Source organism: Engraulis encrasicolus, chromosome 5 (genome assembly GCF_034702125.1).
Source record: "Engraulis encrasicolus isolate BLACKSEA-1 chromosome 5, IST_EnEncr_1.0, whole genome shotgun sequence".
Lineage (NCBI taxonomy): Eukaryota > Metazoa > Chordata > Actinopteri > Clupeiformes > Engraulidae > Engraulis > Engraulis encrasicolus.
Window position 1 is genome coordinate 50,456,018 of NC_085861.1, and position 20,885 is coordinate 50,476,902.

Here is a 20,885-nt window from a genome sequence, read left to right on the forward strand (position 1 = left end):
ACAGCTGTAGGGGTCAGCCAATAGACAAAAGGGAGCGTTGACTACGTGGTCTGCCAGAACTAACGCAGGTTGCTCGATTAATCCTGGGAGACTTCAGACTACTGCGCTGTGACCTTGTTTTATGCATCGAAGAGCTAAAAAGCAGAATGTTTCATCATCTCTCAAACATTGATCTGTGTGTGTGTGTGTGTGTGTGTGTGTGTGTGTGTGTGTGTGTGTGTGTGTGTGTGTGTGTGTGTGTGTGTGTGTGTCTGTGTGTGTGTGTCTGTGTGTGTGTGTGTGTGTGCGTGCGTGCGTGCGTGTGCGCGTGAGTGTTTGTGGACATGGACATGCTATATATTTTCTTTAGCCTATACACTTGCAAGGTCATCTGCTGCAGTAGGCTACTGCTATGAAAGTCCTTTGTCCAGAAGGCCATTATAATTGTTCAATGACATGCAGAGGAATTCACAAAGATGTAATCGTAGCGACTGCTCTGCATGAGCTATACAGTGTTTCTCAACGGGGGCTCTACAGCGTTGAGAAGCATACAGCTGAGAAGGGGTAGTGCTTAGTTGCCATTGGGGGGCATTAGTCTATTTTTGAATACTAAGGGGGGTGTTGTTATGAGGCCAACTTGAGAGACTTACCACGTGGTCCAGGGGGCATTTATTCAAAAAAGGTGAACCACTGAGCTATGCGTTTACCGTACCTCTCTAGCAATGTTCATTGTGTGAATTATGTGTAAGCTAATGATACTGCAGGTGCACACAGCACTTTGTGAAAAAAATCCTCGTTCACAGCCAGGTGTTTATGACTCTTTATGACTATAATTTGGTTTCGTTTTTCGCTCTTAGTGGCTGTACTCATACCATATTTGTTATCAGTGCAATTCAGTTACACATTGACCCTCAGTTTGACTCCTGAAGGACCAGCAGATTTTCAAAGGAAATCAGCTGAACAATAGTTGAACAACAGGCAAGCTCTAGATCAGGGGTGGGGAACCGTTTTCTTCCGAGGGCCACTTCAAATTTTATAAAGTCCTCCAATGGCCATCACTAGAAAGAAAACTCAACTGGGAAACTCCAACTACCATTGCCATTGTGACACAGCAGTCCACAACACACAAGTGAACACTTCACACAAAAAAATGCATTCATGCCTAACCCGTGCAAGGGGGCAGGCCCCAATGGCGCCCCATAGGAGCAGTGTAGTGGGACGATACCATGCTCAGGGTACCTCAGTCATGGAGGGGTATGGGGGAGAGCACTGGTTAATTACTACCCCCACCAACTTGGCGGGTCGGGAGTCGAACTGGCAACCTTTGGGCTACAAGTCTGATGCTCTAACCGCTTACCCATGTCTGTATTACTACACTTGTATTGCAAATGTAATTTCTAAGATTTCTTTACAAAACATTTGATAGGCCTATTTCATGTGAAACTGCATAGCATACAAATTATGTCCCTAGGGCCAGATAAGACGGCCTAAAGAAAAGACATAGGTTCCCTACCCCTGCTCTAGATTGACGATAGAGGCACTGTGAGGATAATTTTAAAAAAAAAATGTTTAAATGTGTTTTTTCCTTTGGCCTATATACACTTGCAGGACCCTCTCCTGCAGGACTGATAATACATGGAACTCCTTTGACCCTGCACTGCGTGAGTTATGCATATGCATATGTTTGCCTGTCTTGCATGCTTACTACCTGTGAGCATGGTTTTGTTGATATAAAATTTTAAGTGACACTCAATTTTTGATAATCAACTTCAATTGACCTAAAAAAACTAACTTTTCATTTTTTAACAACATTATAGTCACATAAAGATTTATCTGGTCATGGGGGAGGTCAGGGGGGGATGACTTGCGTAACATATCCACCACAATACAGGATCGATATACATACCTTACGTGAAGTTTATTAGAAGTTGAAGTGTTTAATAACTTCCTTTGATAAGGCATGGGTCATTACAGTATTATGTGCTGCATGATAAAATTGCACATGGGCAATTCCAGCCTTTATAGTTTCAAGTCAATCGATCAAATTGCAGGTGCATCACTGTTTATGACTGCAGTTGTGTTTTAAATTAATTGATGGCCGCTTTCACTCTTAGCGAGTGCGACACACTTTCATATTGACCCACAGTTTGATTCCCGAAGGACGAGCTGTTTAAAAGAAATCAGCTGAACAATAGGCACAATAGAGATGGTGTGACGATTTATGCATAAGCAGCTTTGTTTAAACCCATTTTAGCCTAAGTCCTTTTTTGGGAAACCGTGCCCTCTGCCTATTAAAACCTAAATATCTGAGCCTCCGAAGCACAAAAGAACATGAAATAAGTTGCATTTAAAAGCTATGACCCTCATTTTGCAATAGTTCATTGAACTCTGACATACCCACATTTTTTTTTATAAAAAAAGAACTCAAATCTCAGGCTTTGCCTTCCCCATCTCTCTCACACCATTCATTTCCTGTCTCTCTCACACTGTCTAGCAATAAAGGTTAAAACCCCACAAAAAATATATATATTTTTTTAAAAAAGCAAAGCCGTTTCTGATCGCCGGAAAGAACCATAAACGCACAGCAGTACCTCCGCGGCCCCCACGTGGGCCCTGACCCCCAGATTGGGAACCACTGGTGTAGCCTATAGAGTCGCTACAGGTGAACACAACTTCTCAGCTGTCTTTCCCCCTGTCTCCCATTGAGATTATATTCTTAGCCAACGTTGGTTTATTTGTTGTTTTCAGTTGGCAACTTTTTGATTAAAAAAAAGCAATCAATAGATTTACATGGAATTATTAGAAATCAAGATGAAAATGGGTCAATGAAGAAATGGTATGATTTTGGTGTTTTCCTGGGTCACCTGATTTTGAACTGTTGTAAAAATAATAACACAGTAATGGTGTACTGTTTACATTGTATTTGCATGTTAGTTTCTTTACAAGACAGATCCAAGTTTGTCCAGGCAAACATGATCTCACAACTTACTGTAACTTGGTAGCCTTGATCTTCTTGGAACAGTGCACACTGCGGTGCCTTCAAGGCCATAATTTATTGCAGATATATAATACCTTTTTGACACCTCGTCAGAATGAAACAGAAAGCACTCCAGAGTGCCACTTCTGGGCCCCCTCTCTCCGTGGGCCGGGGACAACTCACCTCTTTGCACCCCTGCATCCCCAAACCACCACCAGCACCATAATTTATTGCAGATATATAACACATGTTTGACGCCTAGTCAGAACGAAACAGAAAGCACTCCAGAGTAATGACAACCCTCTTCTGGGCCCCCTCTCTCCGTGGGCCCGAGACAACTGAACTCTTTGCACCACCACCACCACCCCCAGCAGCTTCCCTGGTGGCACATGCTTCCCTTTTAACAAGCTACAGAGGTCATGTGTTTGGAGAGTGTGACAGTAGAAAAGAAGACAGACAATAATGTTGTCAGCTGTCAGGAGTGATGTGCTCAACTCAATGAGTCAAAGTCCTTGTCTCACTCTCAGAAATAAATAGGCTTGTATTGACTTCCAGTCTGTTTCTCATAAAAGGCTATTAAGAGCAAAAGATACAAACTATCTATAGACAGTATCGGTCTACTGGTTTCTGAAAGACAAGGTGATGATCAACCTGACAAGTCATAGTGTCCTTTGGATATTGATGAAACAAGTTTCAGGCAAACGGGTCTTTAAAAACAGGATGTTGCAAAAATACTTCCGAGGAGGGTTAAGGATTGACTCCCCTCTCTGGTTGAAATCAATGGTACTGGTTTGCACGGCCGCTGACAGCTTTGGCTGGGCCCAGGACAAAATCACCTGAAAGGGGCCCCCCTACCTTATATTAAATGTAATGAGCCCCCAATTATAGGCCCCCCCATCTCCCTGGGCCCGGGACAGCAGACCCCTTCGTCTCCCCTTCTCGGCTTCTTTGCTGGTTTGTGTCCTTCCTGATCACATGCAGTAGACCTGTAGATAGGTTTCTGTTGGGGTGGAGGGTCCAAAGGGTTGTGACGCTTTCCTGTGTTATCAAGTGGCTACACTGTAGGGAAATTTAGATTTTGTGTGTATAGTTTACAGTCATCAAACATCTGGCTTTCAGAGATGGCATCATGAATGTATCTTTAGAGGTCAAATGTGAGGTCAAATGTGTCAATATGATGCCCACACTGTAGTATTTTATATTATGTCATACTGTAGCGAGATACAAGAAACTGTGTATATGTCCTGAGTAGTAGGTAATGTAGTTCAACTGGGGTAAGACAATGGATGGTGGGCCGGCATTCAAGCAAATGTAAATTCAAGACAATAGGGATGCTTATATTGTAGCCTAATTGATGGGGGTTAGTAAACCTTCATGAAAAACACAGGCAACTCACATTTTCACACAGTGGACGTCTGAAAATACACTGAAAACAGACAACTGAGTCCCTGACTTGACACAGACGCGAGACGTCCATCATGTGGATCTATTAATGCATTTTCTGACATAGGCCTAGGCCTATACATAGGCCTGCCCTACATGTTTGCCTCAGGCAATAATTTCCCCCAAGACGTTCCAGTGGCAACTCCCTAGTAGTGCAAATAATTCAGGAAGTTGCTGCATGTAGTATAAGACCTCCAGCGATAAAGTACTGCCTAGAGGTATGGACGGCATGTGAGACTTGTAAGACCAGTGGCTGACTGCGTGTCTGGTGCCTGGAATCCACCAGTGCTGCACGCTACTGATGGGAAACCATAACCTAAAATGCTTCATGAAATGGAATGGATGGCAGCTGGATTGAGAATGACTGTTTCAAATGCATGTCAGTGTCATTTTCAGAACGTCACTCAATAGGGGCACTTGATAAATTCATTCATTCATTTGTTCATTCAAATTCATTAAAAAGTCATTTACTTTTTTTACTTGCTTGCCTTGTTTACACAGAATAATCACCATCCCCATGAGAGAACAAAACAAGCATTTTAAAGCTTACCATTTAAGTCGGGAATCGGGATGAATAAATGGCCTCACTCCGACAAAGAGCTTTATTGTGGTATGGCCACTTCATGGTCCAGCCTTGGGAATAGGCATGCACTGTCTGTGTTAGTCTGCTCTGACGAGACAGTCGGCACCCATTGAGTCTCCATCTTGTGACTGTCACAAGCGTGTCTGTCTTGGTGTATTTCCATTGACTGGTGATTTACGTAGTGGCCAGGGTATCGTTTTTTTGCAAATTCAAATAGGGACATAATTTAACTAAAATTGAGATAATTGTCACCCACAACTACTCTCACACGGCAAGCCATTTCTGAGCAGATGAAATGCTTGGAAGTAGTTGTTTTGCAACTGCTAATGTGTGTTTGTGAATCATACAATGATGACACTGACAGTTAAAGCAGTAGTTAAACCTACAGTATGCATATGACATCACTGTATATCAAATGCAATACAATATACTGTTTATGCTATATTATATCCTTGATAATTGTGTCCAATCAAAGTCCCTCTTATTCAAATCAAAGCATCAAAATATTCAAAACAAACAATGGCAATCTGGTTTTACTGGTTTTTGATGTCAGGAGTTCACTTAGATATGTTTTTCTTACGGAATATCAGAATATGTGACAAAATGTTAACACTGCACATAAAACGTGGCATGAAGTATCAGTGGCCATTATACTTTTTGAACTACAGTCACACAGATTATCACACGCGTTAAAAGGGAATAACACAGATTCTCACATGTGCAGGCAGAAAAGTCCAGGCACATGCGCACAAGCACAGACTTGTAGGTACTTTTCCAAGTCAAAGTCTCCTCCCCTCCGGCCACTCCAGCCACTCCCCTTTCCTTTCTCTAACCCCCCTCTGATGAGTAATGTTTGTAAACCTCAAGCAGCACGTGCGTCTGTGTGGATATAAAAGGCAGAGGGAGAGGCAGTCATTCAAACAGAAACAAACGGCTCAACGGATGATTTCATCCATTGCAATCAAGACCTTATCAACCTTCAAGAATTGTATGGCATACTCCATAAAGAGAAGATGACGAATAAAGAAAATGGTGAGCATTGTTATATATATATATTCATTTCTATAGCATGTAACTAACATCATCCCTTAGAAAAAAAGTTTTTTTATGTGACCATAATATTTAATAACAAGATCTTCAATTTGTAAAATGATAGCCTGGCTAAATACAACCATTTTTTTCCTGTTCATGCAAGACAGTAAACTGTAGGTGCAAAGCGATACGTGAAAAGATGCAATCTCAAAAAAGGATTAGAGCTGACAGTTTAAAGTCCACAGCTGGAAAGCATATGTACAGTATACTAGCACAGCGAGATGTGCCTACCAGGCGCAGTAGTCTCATGGAAGTTTTCTCTGGCCGGCTGCCAGTAAAGTTGCTGAGAAAGAGAAGTAGACAGGCTAGTCATCAGGTGTGGCCATTTGTCATTGGATTGCCCAATTCCACATATTGTAAACAGTGAACGGATGTACTTTGAACTCCCTTTTAAACCTAATAGGCTATGTACACATCTTTTTACAAGCATGTGAAAAGTGAAACTGACACTGAAAAAATGGCATATCAATTCAACACTAGAGAAGTACTTCTTCAATACTATTTACAGAGTACAATCTAGAGGATGTTAAATCAACTTTATAAGTGTTGAGTTAACACTGCATTCTGTGGAGTGTGAACTTGATTTTACAATGAGGTTAAGAAAAAAACTAGCACAGCTTACACATGCGATAAGTGCTCAGCATTGTTTACCAGCGACAAGGCAAAGGATGATTTACATATGATAATGTAAACAAAGGGGTGAATGCATGATAACAGAAGCGCGTTTTCACAACACAGACCCTTTTCAGACTCAGTGGCTCAGCATCACAAATGGAGCACAATCTTTTGTTTGCTGACAACAAGGACTGTGATGTACAAAGGAGTGCAAACACACTTGATGTCATCACACTAGAGACCAAACCATGCAGTGGACAGATATTAACCATTTGTGTGTTACGTAGATACAGCTGTTTGTTTTAGATCAACTGTATCAGAGAGTTTCCTGTGCTCACCTCATTTATCTCTATTCCGTTTCCCTTTTACTTCTTTTTCTATCGAACAGGTGAGCACATCTGTGGACGTGCCTGCCTGGGTCCACTAACCTTCCACCCTGGAGCTGTGGGCAACAAGATCACCCTCAGCCATGGAAACCTCAGGGCCTCCAGAGACTTGGAGACCTTCCAGAACGGCCTGGTGTTCAGCAGCCGCCCCATCGGGGTAAAGGAGAAGGTGACGGTCAAGGTGGAGCGAACCCTTCTAGCCTGGGTAGGTGCCATGCGGGTAGGCTTCACCAACGTGTGCCCAACCACTGGCCCACTACCATCGCTTGCCGTGCCCGACCTGACAAGTAGGCCTGGGTACGCTGCCCTGCCATTGCCCACAGATGACTGCACACCTGGCATCATGGTCACCTTCTGGGTGGCTTCAACTGGTCAGCTGTGTTTTAAGACATCCACTGGAAAACAAGGCTGTGTGGAGACCTCTCTGGACCTTAGTCAACCCCTCTGGGCCATCTTTGATGTCTACGGGCAAACCACCACAATGCTCCTTCTCGGTGAGTGAGATTGCACACAGAGTACATTTCTGAGATTTGATCCTTCCTTATTACTACCATGTCTTAATGTCATTGACTAATCTTTTGATGTCATGTCTACATTTCAGGTTCTGAAAGAATACATTTTTTCAGAAAAACATTGTCCTGTCCCATTCCTCGTAGCACGTTTGAATGTGGCTATGAGAAGACACCGCCTCAGTTACAGAGGAAGATGGAGATGGCTGAGAAGAAGCTCAAACAGCGTCTGGAGAACCAAAGGAACAACAACCATCCCAGACAGCAAAATGGGTCTGGCCCAGATCTGTGACAGATGTTGGCAGGCACTTGGGCCAGGTCCGCAATCCTGGTCTGGCCCGGTTTCTTATTTTACAATGGCGCTGAGCTGGAACAGGTCCGGATTATGGATCCGGAATGGATCTGGCCCAGGTCCGATCCACATGTTTGGAATTTGTGGCCGACCTGGGCCAGATATGGCCCAGGTCCGTAATACGCATCTGACCATGATCTGGCCCTGATCCGTAATACACAGTTGGGGCTCATCTGGCCCATATCCGGACCTTATCTGGGCCTTATCTGGGCCTGATCCGGATTAAAGGGATATTTAAAGGCATATGCCATTATTTTGGGGCTTAATACAGTTAAAATCGTTGGCTGGGGTTTATAAAGGTGGTAAAGTGTCTTATTTTTCATGTGAAGCGTTGTCTTGCTTTAAGACAAGTTAAAAGAGGGAGTATGTCGCTAAGCTAGTGAAAGTCAATACATCCATGTAGCATTGCTACATGCTACACGGATCCATTGACTTTCACTAGCTTAGCGACATGCTTCCTCTTCTAACTTGTCTTAAAAGAAGACAACGGCTTACATGAAAAATAAGACTCTTTACCACCTATATAAACCCTGGCCAACGATTTTAACTGTATTAAGCCCCAAAATAGTGGCATACCCCTTTAAAGGTGGACGTGGAATATTTTTAGTTGTTCATTTCCAGAATTCATTATGCCCATTCACAAATGTTAACTTTTTAACAGATATTTACCACCACCAAAGTATTCAACATGACTGGGAAATTTGCACTTTTCATACATGAAAAGGGGGATCTTCTCCATGGTCCGCCATTTTGAATTTCCAGAAATAGACATTTTAGCTGCAAATCTCACTACACTTTGGTATTCATGCAAAAATCTAAATTAGCAGTAGACAGCACAGTTTCAATGAGCACCATAGATGCAATAACTACTCTGGCCACAATTTTACACAGTGCACCTTCAAGCAAGAGCAAACAATGTTTTTAAAAAATGAGCTGCTTACAAATTATGCATTTTAGTATTCTTTATTGTTTTGTTTCTTGTTGGGTGTGTGCCAAAGCGGTCGGCTGCCAGATCCATCTCCACATTTTTGATAGCGTTCATCTCTCCCTTGTTGCCTCTTCACACTGTAAGATATTAAAAAGCACACAAGGCAGAAGGGAAACGTTAGACTTAATGCAGATGTATGTGCAGGCACAAATTACATACGATTGTGAATGAACTGACACATACAGGTGCTGGCCAAAAAATTAGAATATCATGAAAATGTTTATTTATTTCCATAATTCCATCAATAATGTTACACTTTCATAGATTATAGATTCACGACCCACATTTTAAACTATGCCAATAATTAGTTTATTCTTGCATATTTTTGGCTTCAAGAAACCATGAATTAAGTAACTCACAAAATTAGAAGATTGTGATGAAATCACCATTCTCTTCAGAAAAAAAGAAACGGGTCATATTGTCATATCAAATCAGTTAAAATTCTCGACTTTCTAAATAACATGTCAATGTTTAATATTTGGTTAGAAATGTAATCGCCTTAATCACGGCAATGATGTATTTAACATTTCAGTCAATGGCACACATGCTTGACAGCATCAAATGCAAATGTGTTTATCATGGTCTCATCAGAGTCAAACAAACTAAGGATATGGGTTACTGGAACCATGTCCTCTGATCTAATGACATCAAGATAAACAAATTGGCTTTAGATGGTGTCAAACATGTGTGGTGGTAAAAAGCGATGTGTACAAAGGAAAGTGCCTCATGCTGAAAGTCAAGTATGGTAGTGGGAGTGGCATGGCTTGGGGCTGTGTGGGTGCCATCAACAGTAGGAAGCTGAATTTCATCAAAAGAAATATGCTTGTCAACATGTACTGTAACTACTGAAACAGATCATGATACTCCCTATAGGATTTCATTCGAATCTCACACACATCAATTATAGCCAGGTGCAGACTCAAAATGTAAAAGTTAAATGCAAAGCAAAGATAAAACGCACAACAATGACCTCCCTTTTAATCCCTTTAAATTTCGAGACAATTCAGGCCAACACGGCCCCTTCTCAGACACTATGATAGGCGTGTACTCAATTTTGCACCAGCATAATTTCACAAAAATGGGCAAATATGTCATTTAAGTTATACAATTGGCCTTAATTTTCTTATGTAAGCTCAAAAGATGTTGTATTACACTTACTCTATGAGCGTTTTGGGAATAACTTGTGTGTTCAAAATGTTACTTTTCAACAAGGGTATACTCATTATTGCTGTGCACTGTATATTTGAATAATTTCTTAAAAATGTGGGAACATGGAGCAGCAGGAATAAGCTGTGGGACCAATGGGCTGTGGGAACATGACCCCGTACACAGAACATAGTCAACCTAGCCAAGTAGACAGTAGGTGTTCCATCCACTTTTCAGGCCACCACAGAACAACATCAGGCAAGTTCTGGTTAAGTGTTGTACAACAAGTGTGTGTGTGTGTGTGTGTGTGTGTGTGTGTGTGTGTGTGTGTGTGTGTGTGTGTGTGTGTGTGTGTGTGTGTGTGAGAGAGAGTAAGTGAGAGTGAGAGAGTGTGCACACCAGCATGCATGGGCTTTAATGCATAACATAAAAACAACTTACTTAATACATTCTGATGACGTCCGAGGGCTTCTTGAATATGTAGTGAGGCCGACCCAGCAGAGTAGAAGTCCTGTCCTTTCATTTGAGTCCTACAGAAGAAAAAGAATAAATAATTATGAATAATAGTTAATGGGATTTCACTGTGAAAGTATTTAGTGCAATTGGCATACATGTTTACAATTAGTTTAGTTTATTGGTTTATTTCATCAGGGACCATGTGCAAAAAAAAAGATGACCTGCACCACATTATAGCTAAAAGCTAATTTCCATCTGCATTCCCTGGGCAGGTAAGAAAACATATAACACACACACACACACACACACACACACACACACACACACACACACTAAAATATGTCATATGCAAAAACTACCATATGCTCAGTGTCAAAACAGGTATGTGCAAAACTATTAGTGGTGACCAGACTGGGTACATGAAAGCCATTTCTTCACTCCAAGTGAGAATGAATAAAAGTTTGTAATGCCTTTTATGTGGGTGGGAAGGGCATTCCATTATTTAGTTGCTCTGCAAAAACAGATTGTGCAAATGTATGCTGTTACCCGGCTTGGGAGGCTACTATTTCCTCTGGTGGTAGATCTAGTTGTTCTGCTAATTTGTTCAGAGCAAGGATGGATAAAAGTTTTCAGAGGTGGTGGAGCAGAATTGTGAATCATTTTGTGCACAAGTTGCACAGCAGAATATAGAATTAGGTTGTCAAAACTGAGCAAGTAATACTTGTCCGGCACAACACAATGGTGAAATTGAGACGTCTGTCCAAAACTTTTAAGATTTCATGGTAGTCTTGTTAGCCTGAGACCAGCTTGACATACATTAGTGTAAATGAGACATTATCAAGCCACTTACATATGTCTCAGCAGGATCAACAGTTAAAGAAGTTAAATTGTCAGCTCATACACTCACATGACAGTCCAAAAAGGTGTTCAGTGGCGGCTTCTTCTCTCACTTGCAGCTTCATACACATCGAGCGATGTTGATGCCAGGTCGATCAAGGAATGACTGTGCCTACTGTTTACAATTCTACCCAAAGCAAAAAGAAATATAAACACAAAATGGTTGAAAGTTTGTCATAGAAATACATAGAACATACAATAAACCTATTCAAGTAGACAGTAGGTATTCTATGCACATTCAGGCCACCAAACAACAGCATCAGGCAAGCTCTTATTGAGTGCAGTACAACAAGTGTGTGTGTGTGAGTGAGAGAGAGAGAGAGGGGGGGGGGGGAGGGGGGGGTGTGCACGCGTGCCAGCATGCATGGGCTTTAATGCATAACATAAAAACAACTTACTTCATACATTCTGGTGGTGTCCAAGGGCTTCTTGAATAAATAGTGAGACCAACGCCGCAGAGCAGAATTCCTGTCCTTTCATTTGTGTCCTGTAGCAGAAAAAGAATAAATAATTATGAATAATAGTTATTGGGATTTCACTGTGAAAATATATAGGCCTAGTACAATTGGCATTCATGTTTACAACTCTCGGCTCATACCTTCAAATGACAGTCCAAAAAGCTTTTCAGTGGCGGCTTCTTCCCTCACTTGATGCAGAGGCAGCTTGCTTCATACACATCGAGTAGGCCTAATGCTGGTGTCAGGTCGATCAAGGAATGGCTGAACCTACCGTACAATTCTACCCAACCCAAAGCAAAGAGGAAAAGGACAAAAAAAGTTTCAACGTTTTGCATACAACATGCATGCATGAGCTTTAATTCACAGTATTTTGATGAAGCCTAATCCATGTTATAGCCTATATCACAATGCAGTTATTAAACTAACAATACGACCATTTAGGATTTGTGTAAATAGGCTACAACAATCAAGGAGTTACAAACTGCGTGATGTCAAATGAATTCAGCTCAAGGTGAGCTAATAGCACAACACAGAATGTTTGCTGTCGGCGGCACAACATGGATACGGTGATTATTAAGCCATCAGAAATTGATTGAAAATAATCGAACACATCATGTACATCACACTCGCACCTATACCTAGCTTTTTTGGAGAATGTTCAAATCACAGCGGTCCTAGTTACAGAACTACCGGTAGTAACGCTAGTGCTAGTCGACTAGAAACTACCTTTGTTTCTGTCCCGTGTTGACAGGGTATGTTTGGGATGTTAGCTTCAGATTATCACCATTACTGCCGCTAAAATTGACTCAAATAGCCCGATCATGACACATTTTGAGTGGGTTCATCAAAAGCTTATGATGCCACAGCCACAAAGACAGCAGCAAGTTACCGCGATGCTGCGGTGTTATGATTCAGTGCTCGGCCAAGCCATTTCACGACACAACAGAGGAGGTAATTAACTCACTGGACTAAAACGCTGAAATAGTAGTGGCGACGGCGTGTGAGTGTATTTTACTTCTACCATAGTATTAAGTTAAATAATTACTTACCATCATTGAATGATCAAGTCACGACAGTGCAGTGTTGGACGAGACGCGACACAGGCGGATAGTTGAGTTCAGCTGAGGTAAACTGAAGAACGGTCTCTCTCTCTGAGGGTTCCAAAGTGACAGTTGGGGAACAAATTCAGTTTTGGCGCGTCCGGATTGCTTTATGTGGCCCGCACCCGCCACGCGCCTTCAAATCGGACTGAATTATTTTATTATGGCGCGTCCGGATTGCTTATGTGGCCCGCATCCGCCAGGAGCCTTCAAAACTGACTGTCAAACTACTGGTCCGGATCGGAGCTGCCGCTGATCGGCAAAATGACTGTGACTGCTATGCGGATCTGCTGACTTGAAAACGGACCCGGCCCAAATCTAATTGCTGTCTGGGATTGCACACCAGGTTAGAATCTAATTATTGAACAAATGCACAGGAGACCTCGAAATCTGAGCATGTGAACTTGAAAAATGGTTACTGTGAGGAATATGTTTGACTTACACAACTGCTGGCTCATGTTCCAGGGTCCAACGCAGAAGACTTGTGCGTGGTGTGTCTGGTGAGCGAGGCTCGTCTGGCCCCCCGCTGTGGACATCGCTGCCTGTGCCTCCCATGTGCTAACAGGGTGTTCGCTGAGTTCGGGACATGTCCACTATGTCGGCAGAGCATCTAAACTTCGAAACCTTCCTGTTGTGTTGTCCTGCTGCTCAATTTTACATGGAAAACAAAACAAACAGGACTTCTGTCTTCAGTCACGTTGCCTATTCTGATTATTAACTCTGAAGTTAGCAGATTTTGAGACACAACTTGGCATGCAACTTGAGATATTTTAGTTATAGACTACAATGTGAATAATACTTTTCTGACATATCACTGTAGGCTATGCCATTGCACTGCTTGAATTTTATCAGGCCAATTGGATACACTGATACACTATGCAAGTGTAAATTTGCACTCAACCTCATATTACCTTGTGGTAGTGAATCTTTTTAACTTTATAGCATTCTTGCACTTTATCGATTTAATTGATCACTGTGAACTTTTTATCTGTACCAAATACCAATATGTACAGTGGTTGCTATCTGAAGTCCCTAAAATGATATATTTATTATATTATATGTGAATATTTAATTTGTGATATTGTTATGGTTATGAATATGTTTGTTGGCTATTTTATAATGTGGATAAATGTGTATGTATTAAACATTTTTATAATATACATCCATGTGATTTGTGTTATTCTACTAACCGCAATCATTTCATCCATGTCATGTCAATATCCCTTACATAAACGCCAAACCATCTGATCACTAATTAGCCTACACATAGGGGCCTACAGATTATCTAAACTCTGCTCCCAGTTAAAATTCCTTCATGTGCCAATAATGAACCATGGTGCTGCTAAAGTAACCATAAGCTGCGCACGCGCCTTCATGTCACTAGCGAAGATTCCAGAATTTCACGGTGGTAGGCCCTACCTACAACGTTAAGGGCCTTGTGACAATCAAACCTGGCAGGCTTTTCTCTTGGTATTTGGCCACAAAACATGCATGTGATAGCATTGAAAAGACTCGACGACAAAGCACCAATAAACCTGCCACAAGGTCTTCGTTATCAATTGAATTAAACGGGCTGATGCGCTGACGTTTTCCCTTAGGTTTTCCATCCACTGTGATTATTCTTACGTTCGACCGCTGGAGAGCGCACGAGCGCACTGGTGATTTCATAATGTAGTTTGAAGTTTCCCAAAACTTCCGGAATACAGTGATGATCTATCAGTTTGGCACTTGTGGGCGCACTCCCTCATGTGACAGAATGGAAAATTTTCCCAACGCAAGTCAATTCTGGGAAAAATGAAGAAAGAGGCAATGGTGAATAACCTGGAATTCGTGGCAGATGCCATTTTTGGCTTGGCATTTTCCACTAGAGAAGAGAAGCAAGCTTGAAACCAATATTTTACTTTACTTTACTTTTGGCCATTTACTTAAATTTTCCAGGACATTGCATATTAATGAACATATATCTTATTTTATAAATGTGCCAGATTATTGCACAAAGGCTAATTTCCATCTGGTGTCCAAAAGAAGCAGGCTAAATGCAAAGAAATCAAAATCACAGACATAGGCTACATTTTATATAAAAAAGACTGTTAGTAACAAAATACATGATACAAATACAAAGGCAAATACAATGAAGAGAAAGTGCCCCCAAAATAGGGTTAGGCTAGTAGGCGTGTGTGTGTGTGTGTGTGTGTGTGTGTGTGTGTGTGTGTGTGTGTGTGTGTGTGTGTGTGTGTGTGTGTGTGTGATGGGTAATAATAACAATAATAACAATAATAGAAATACTACTACTAATAATAAAAAACTTTTACGTTATAGTTGCTGGGCCTATTCTAATGTTTTATTATCTCTCCTATTTACTCCCATTGGCTTTCCCTTGTAGCAGCTAATTCAAGGCGGAACGCATTGTACGGATCCGCCGACCAGTCGGACATATTTTTAGGTCGGACAGCTCAATGTCAAAGAGAACTGCATGTGTTTTCACATCGCAGGCTGCTTGGTGGTCTAATTTTATGATTTTGTTGACATCAATATTTTAATAACTCGGAGTATTTGTAATGTATTAACGTCGTTGAGTAAAAGCAATCGTGGAGAGGGTGTATTTTCAGATTAGTTAGGCGTACGCTACTTTGAGAAATGCGACTCACCCTGCAAGCCCTGATATCCCATGGCCGTACGGCCCGTAGAATGGGTCTGGGACCAGAGTCTCGGATTAACATGTTACGGAACATTTTGACAGGACTTGTCCGACATGAAAGGATAGAGACCACGCGAGCAAGAGCCGATGAAGTCCAATTCTACGCAGAGAAAGTAAGCACAGCTTTATTCGTGTCAAATGTCAACAGGCTAGCGGCAAACCTCATAGCCATAGCCTGGCAGTTTAAAGAAATTCCACCCTTTAGTTCTAGCTGCACCGTTTTAAAAAAAATCTTCATCTTACCCTAGGGTGACACTGTTTGAATAACGACAGGCTAATGGTCTCTGGCTGCCCAGACAGGCAGTATTTTGTTTTCATGTTAGTGACATCTATGCAGGGGTCCCCAAACTTTTTCTCTGGGGGCCACATTATCGTTCCTGACTGTGATCAGGGGCCGGGATCAATCATGTGGGCGTTATACTAGGCCACCGCCTGTTATAACCATACTTTCTAGCACAAAATTGTTCATCATTACAAGTGATTTGCAAAAGAAGTGAGTACTTACAGTGCCCTCCATAATTATTGGCACCCCTGGTTGAGATGTGTTTTTTAGCTTCCAATTATTTTATTTTTTTTCTAAATAATATGGGACCTTAATGGAAAAAAAGAGAAAAATCCAACCTTCAATACAAGTGCATTTATTCAGTGGGGAAAAAATCCCACATAAAGAAATAATTATTTGACATCAAATAATGTGTGTCACAATTATTAGCACCCCTGGTGTTAATATTTTGTACAACCCCCTTTTGCCAACAAAACAGCACCTAATCTTCTCCTATAATGTTTCACAAGATGGGAAAAGACAGAAAGAGGGATCTTCAGCCATTCCTCTTTGCAGAATCTCTCTAAATCATCCAGAGACCTGGGTCCTCTCCTCGGTACTCTCCTCTTCAGCTCACCCCACAGGTTCTCAATGGGGTTGAGGTCAGGGGACTGAGATGGCCATGGGAGGAGCTTGATTTTGTGTCTGGTGAACCATTTCTGTGTAGATTTGGCCATATGTTTAGGGTCATTGTCTTGCTGAAAGACCCAGTGACGACCCAGCTTCAGCTTTCGGGCAGAGGGCAACAGATTTTGATTTAAAATGTCCTGGTATTTCAAAGCATTTATGATGCCATGCACCCTAACAAGGTTCCCAGGGCCTTTGGAAGCGAAACAGCCCCACAGCATCACTGACCCACCCCCATACTTCACAGTGGGTATGAGGTGCTTTTCAGCATGCACATCTTTCGTGGTACGCCAGACCCACTTAGAGTGTTTGTTGCCAAAAAGCTCAATCTTGGTCTCATCTGACCAAAGCACACGGTCCCAGTTGAAGCCCCAATACATCTGGCGAACTCCAGACGCTTGTGTTTATGATTGTGAGTGAGGAAAGGTTTTCTCCGTGCATGCCTCCCAAACAGCTTGTTGGCGTGTAGACAGCGCCTGATGGTTGATTTGGAGACTTTGTGACCCCAGGATGCTACCATTTGTTGTAAATCTGTAACAGTGAGCTTTGGAGATCTTTTGATTTCTCTTACCATCCTCCTCACTGTGCGTGGTGGCAAAATAAACTTGGGTCCTCGTCCAGGCTTGTTTACCACTGTTCCAGTTGTTTTGAACTTCTTAATTATTCCTCTCACAGTGGATATGGGCAGCTGCAGTTGAGTGGCAATCTTCTTGTAGCCTCTGCCTGACCTGTGAAGGTCGACGCACATCTGCCTCACTTGTATGCTGTGTTCCTTTGTCTTTCCCATGTTTAAGAGTGGATAAGAGAAATGGCCTCGGTGTCACGTCATATTTATACCCCAGGGAAACAGGAAGTGATGAATTACTAATTAAATGTTCCTACATACTCTGGTAAACTTTGTAAACTACTGTAGAAATGACAGAAATGCTTCAATTATATTTATTTCCTGGGAATTGTTAAGGGTGCCAATAATTGTGGAACAGGTGATTTAATGAAAAATAATTATTTTTCAGTCAGGGATTTTTTTATTTTCTTACAATTCATTTGAGTTGAAGGCTACATTTTCCTAAAATTTTCAGTGTGACAGTATTCTTCTGCAATAAACACTGAATTTATTTTAAGGCTTTTAACACATCTCAACCAGGGGTGCCAATAATTATGGAGGGCACTGTAATTATCATGTTTTTCAATTTGAAATACCACTACCACAAGCATTCCTTTTAATTTCTAATAACAATGTAAAAATACCAAGGAAAGGTTAGAAAAATATGGTGATTGACAGTTTATGAGTGATACAATAGAAATGGTAGGCCTGTTGATATTACAGTGAGATGCGAAACTATCAAGACAACATAGGATTGCTTCTTTGGGGCAGTTCAAATGGTGAGGTGCAGAGAGGTGGAGGGCCGGTCAAAGGGGCGTGGCGGGCAGCATCCGGCCCCCGGGCCTTAGTGTGGGGACCCCATTCATTCCATGTCAATTTACACGCCTTCCCCACGTGACCCTCTCGATTTACCCGATATCTCACATACAGGTACCCTTTGATGTCAACTGAAGGAATACCAAGTATTGGCACCCTACGTTTAACGGTTGCGGAGATGAAGCCCTCCAAAGTTGGGGTGCCATGCCCTCCTTTCAAGTCTTTGAATTGCATACAAAATTTACAAGCAGATTTTGACACAAAGGGGGCTGGGAAATCTTGGCCAGAATTTACCAATAATTAAAGTAGCCTAGGAATCTAGACGCCCCTAGGGGTTAAGCTCGCTAGGCTACCAATAACTTAAAGCACTTTAATTCTACAGTATATTGCTATATGGCCATTATGCAGAATGCTCAATCATGATTACATTTCTACCAGGACACCCCCACCCTCATGTCTGGTAGAAATGTAGTGCAGGGTGAGGCCATCTTGGGACTGGCATCATGATTGAGCATTAAGCAGTCACACTTAGGAAATTATTTAAACTATAAATATTCATCATGCTTGTTAAAATCATAATAAGTATATAGCAATATACTGTATAATAATTACAGTGCTTTATTGGTAAATTATGGGCAAGATTTCCCAGCCTCTTTTGTTTTCTTACATTACGATGTTGTTACTTTTTTAGACCAGCAGATGGCAGCAGACAAAACAGACACTGTGATAAGATATAGAGAAAAACATGTACTTTGAAGGCCAAGATCAATATGAAGTTGAATGTTTGATACAGTGCTACTGTACATGGGGTTAAAAGGGCGTTCCAGTCATCAAGTGCCCACATGGTTAATTTGAGGCCTGAAGTAGAGGGTACCGTAAGATCATTTTGTCCCAAAGCTGTTTTGAGTCCCTCCTATTTTATCTTTTAAAGTCGGAGCGCCCTACATTTTTTGGAATACACTGTACAGTTCCCAAATATGATGGAAAATCAATTATAACTCCCAAAGCATACATAGTTTCCAAGATCTGGAACCCCAAAATGGCAAGACTCTTCAACACGTATGTGATATGTATATGTATGTGAGATATCGGGTAAATCGGAGAGGGTCACATGGGGAGATTCTAGGGAATCATGTGAATTGACATGGAATGACCCTAATGAGACACTGTTATCATTTAAGAATGCCAGACAGTTAATAAATGTGTATTTTTCTTTCTAGCTAATCGACTATGGCAAGAGAGGAGACACAGACGAAAAGGCTATGCGCATGGCAAACTTCTGGCTGACGGTATGATCATAAGCTTAGAACCACAATTGTGGCAACCCTGGTAACATCTGAAGCCTTCATAACTTGCTCAAGCAGGTCCAAGGATATCCAGGGCCCTGAAGGCCAAGCCTAGATATTTCCGTTTTCACATTGTGTTAAAATCCCACTTTTAACAAATTTATTTTCAAATTTCCTCAGGGGACATACCCCATGTATCCCCAACAACCTAGGGCAGTGTTTCCCAACCAGGGGTACGTGTACCACTAGGGGTACGCGAGCACACTGCAGGGGGTACTTGGAAAAAAATATTTTTGACAAATATATGGAGCTTAGTTACACTGGGATGGAGAAAGCGGTACAGAAGTTGACTGGGGGGTACTCATGGCACAACGAAAATGCTTAGGGGGTACACAAGACAAAAAAGATCGGGAAACACTGACCTAGGGTCTCTAACATCTGGCCTGAAAACCTGAATATTTTAATTGACTGGCAACACCCATGGAGGGGGGGCTTTATTGTTGTCTGGCTCTGGGGTTGCCTGGTTAACACCAGACAGTCTCACAGGTGAGATAGCCTTGAGGCTACCTGTGCAATTTCTCGAAGGAAAGATGTCGTTTACGATTGCCCATGGCCGTTTATTGGGTGTTTATGTGTCTTTTGGCATGTACGTTGCCCATAGCCAACTGTGTCAGTTGTATCTATGCAAACAGACTGCAGTCATCGCCTTTCCACCCCTCCCCGCTCTCTGATTGGAGACAGACCAAGATCTGAAACCCTCACTGAGGGATAGAGTGCAAAGCAGCATGGGTTTTCCCAGGCTATCCCCGGGGCCCATGGAGTCATAATTCATCCCTGTTAATATCACCTCTACTTGCACCAGATACATGTATTTCATAAATGATGCATTATCTGTTAATACTGCACATTTTCTACTGCACAGGTTTTCCCACATCTGATCAGATGCTAGACTGCATTTCATTCATTTTCACATGCATAATGACAACAAATCTGTGTATAATCTAATGATCAATAACTTCAATGTACAATTTTTTTTCATTAAAGTTTGTTGAGCTGGCTGCTGCATACTTCCCCAGTTGGCTTTTGAAGTGTTTTCAAAATGCTCTTATTTCCTCCATATTTGCAGGAGAAGGATCTGCTGCCAAAGCTTTTCAAAGTCCTGGCGCCCAGATATGAGAACCAGAGGAAAGGCTACACGCGTATGGCCAGGCTGCCCAACAGGGAGAACTTGGACCGGGCCGCCATGGCCGTGTTGGAGTACAAAGGCAACCCGTACCCTCCCCTCTTCCCCATCAAGCAGGACAACGAACTGACTCTAATTAACCAGCTGCTGAAGGGGTACAGGGAGGAGAAAGCACAGCTCGCTGCTCAGAGGGAGTCCTGAGGAGTGACTTCAGAGAACTGTCAATCTAAAGATCACCCCACCCCCCTTTTTGTTTTTTCTTCATGAGTTATTGTGAGTTTTGTTTATGCATTGGTTCAGTTGGTAAACAATCATTAAATAATATAACACCAAAAAACCCCAGTTGGTCCTGCAGAAACATTTTCTGA

General features: G+C 41.9%; 2 protein-coding genes and 1 long non-coding RNA gene across 4 annotated transcripts; 2 read left to right on the plus strand and 1 right to left on the minus strand.

The window, feature by feature from the left end:
• The first annotated feature begins 5,916 nt into the window (after positions 1-5,916).
• On the plus strand, positions 5,917-14,110 carry LOC134449836 (E3 ubiquitin-protein ligase NEURL3-like). The gene is made up of 4 exons (XM_063199944.1): positions 5,917-6,014; positions 7,078-7,569; positions 7,677-7,857; positions 13,424-14,110. Exons 1-4 carry the CDS (start codon positions 5,996-5,998, stop codon positions 13,593-13,595), a joined length of 864 nt encoding a protein of 287 aa, XP_063056014.1. The 5' UTR covers positions 5,917-5,995; the 3' UTR covers positions 13,596-14,110.
• LOC134449618 (uncharacterized) lies at positions 8,881-13,309 on the minus strand. Of its 2 annotated transcripts, none has more exons than XR_010034976.1 (6): positions 12,931-13,309; positions 12,022-12,161; positions 11,829-11,910; positions 11,434-11,550; positions 10,512-10,600; positions 8,881-9,001 (listed from the first exon to the last, which is right to left on the minus strand). It is a non-coding gene; the product is annotated as an uncharacterized LOC134449618 (long non-coding RNA). The 2 variants fall into 2 exon arrangements; XR_010034975.1 differs by having other exon boundaries at positions 11,822-11,910; positions 12,931-13,308.
• Positions 14,111-15,395: 1,285 nt separating the features above from the next.
• mrpl17 (mitochondrial ribosomal protein L17) lies at positions 15,396-20,855 on the plus strand. The gene is made up of 3 exons (XM_063199646.1): positions 15,396-15,792; positions 19,269-19,337; positions 20,461-20,855. The coding sequence occupies exons 1-3, from the start codon at positions 15,619-15,621 to the stop codon at positions 20,716-20,718; spliced, it is 501 nt and encodes a 166-aa protein (XP_063055716.1). The 5' UTR covers positions 15,396-15,618; the 3' UTR covers positions 20,719-20,855.
• The last annotated feature ends 30 nt before the right edge of the window (positions 20,856-20,885 follow it).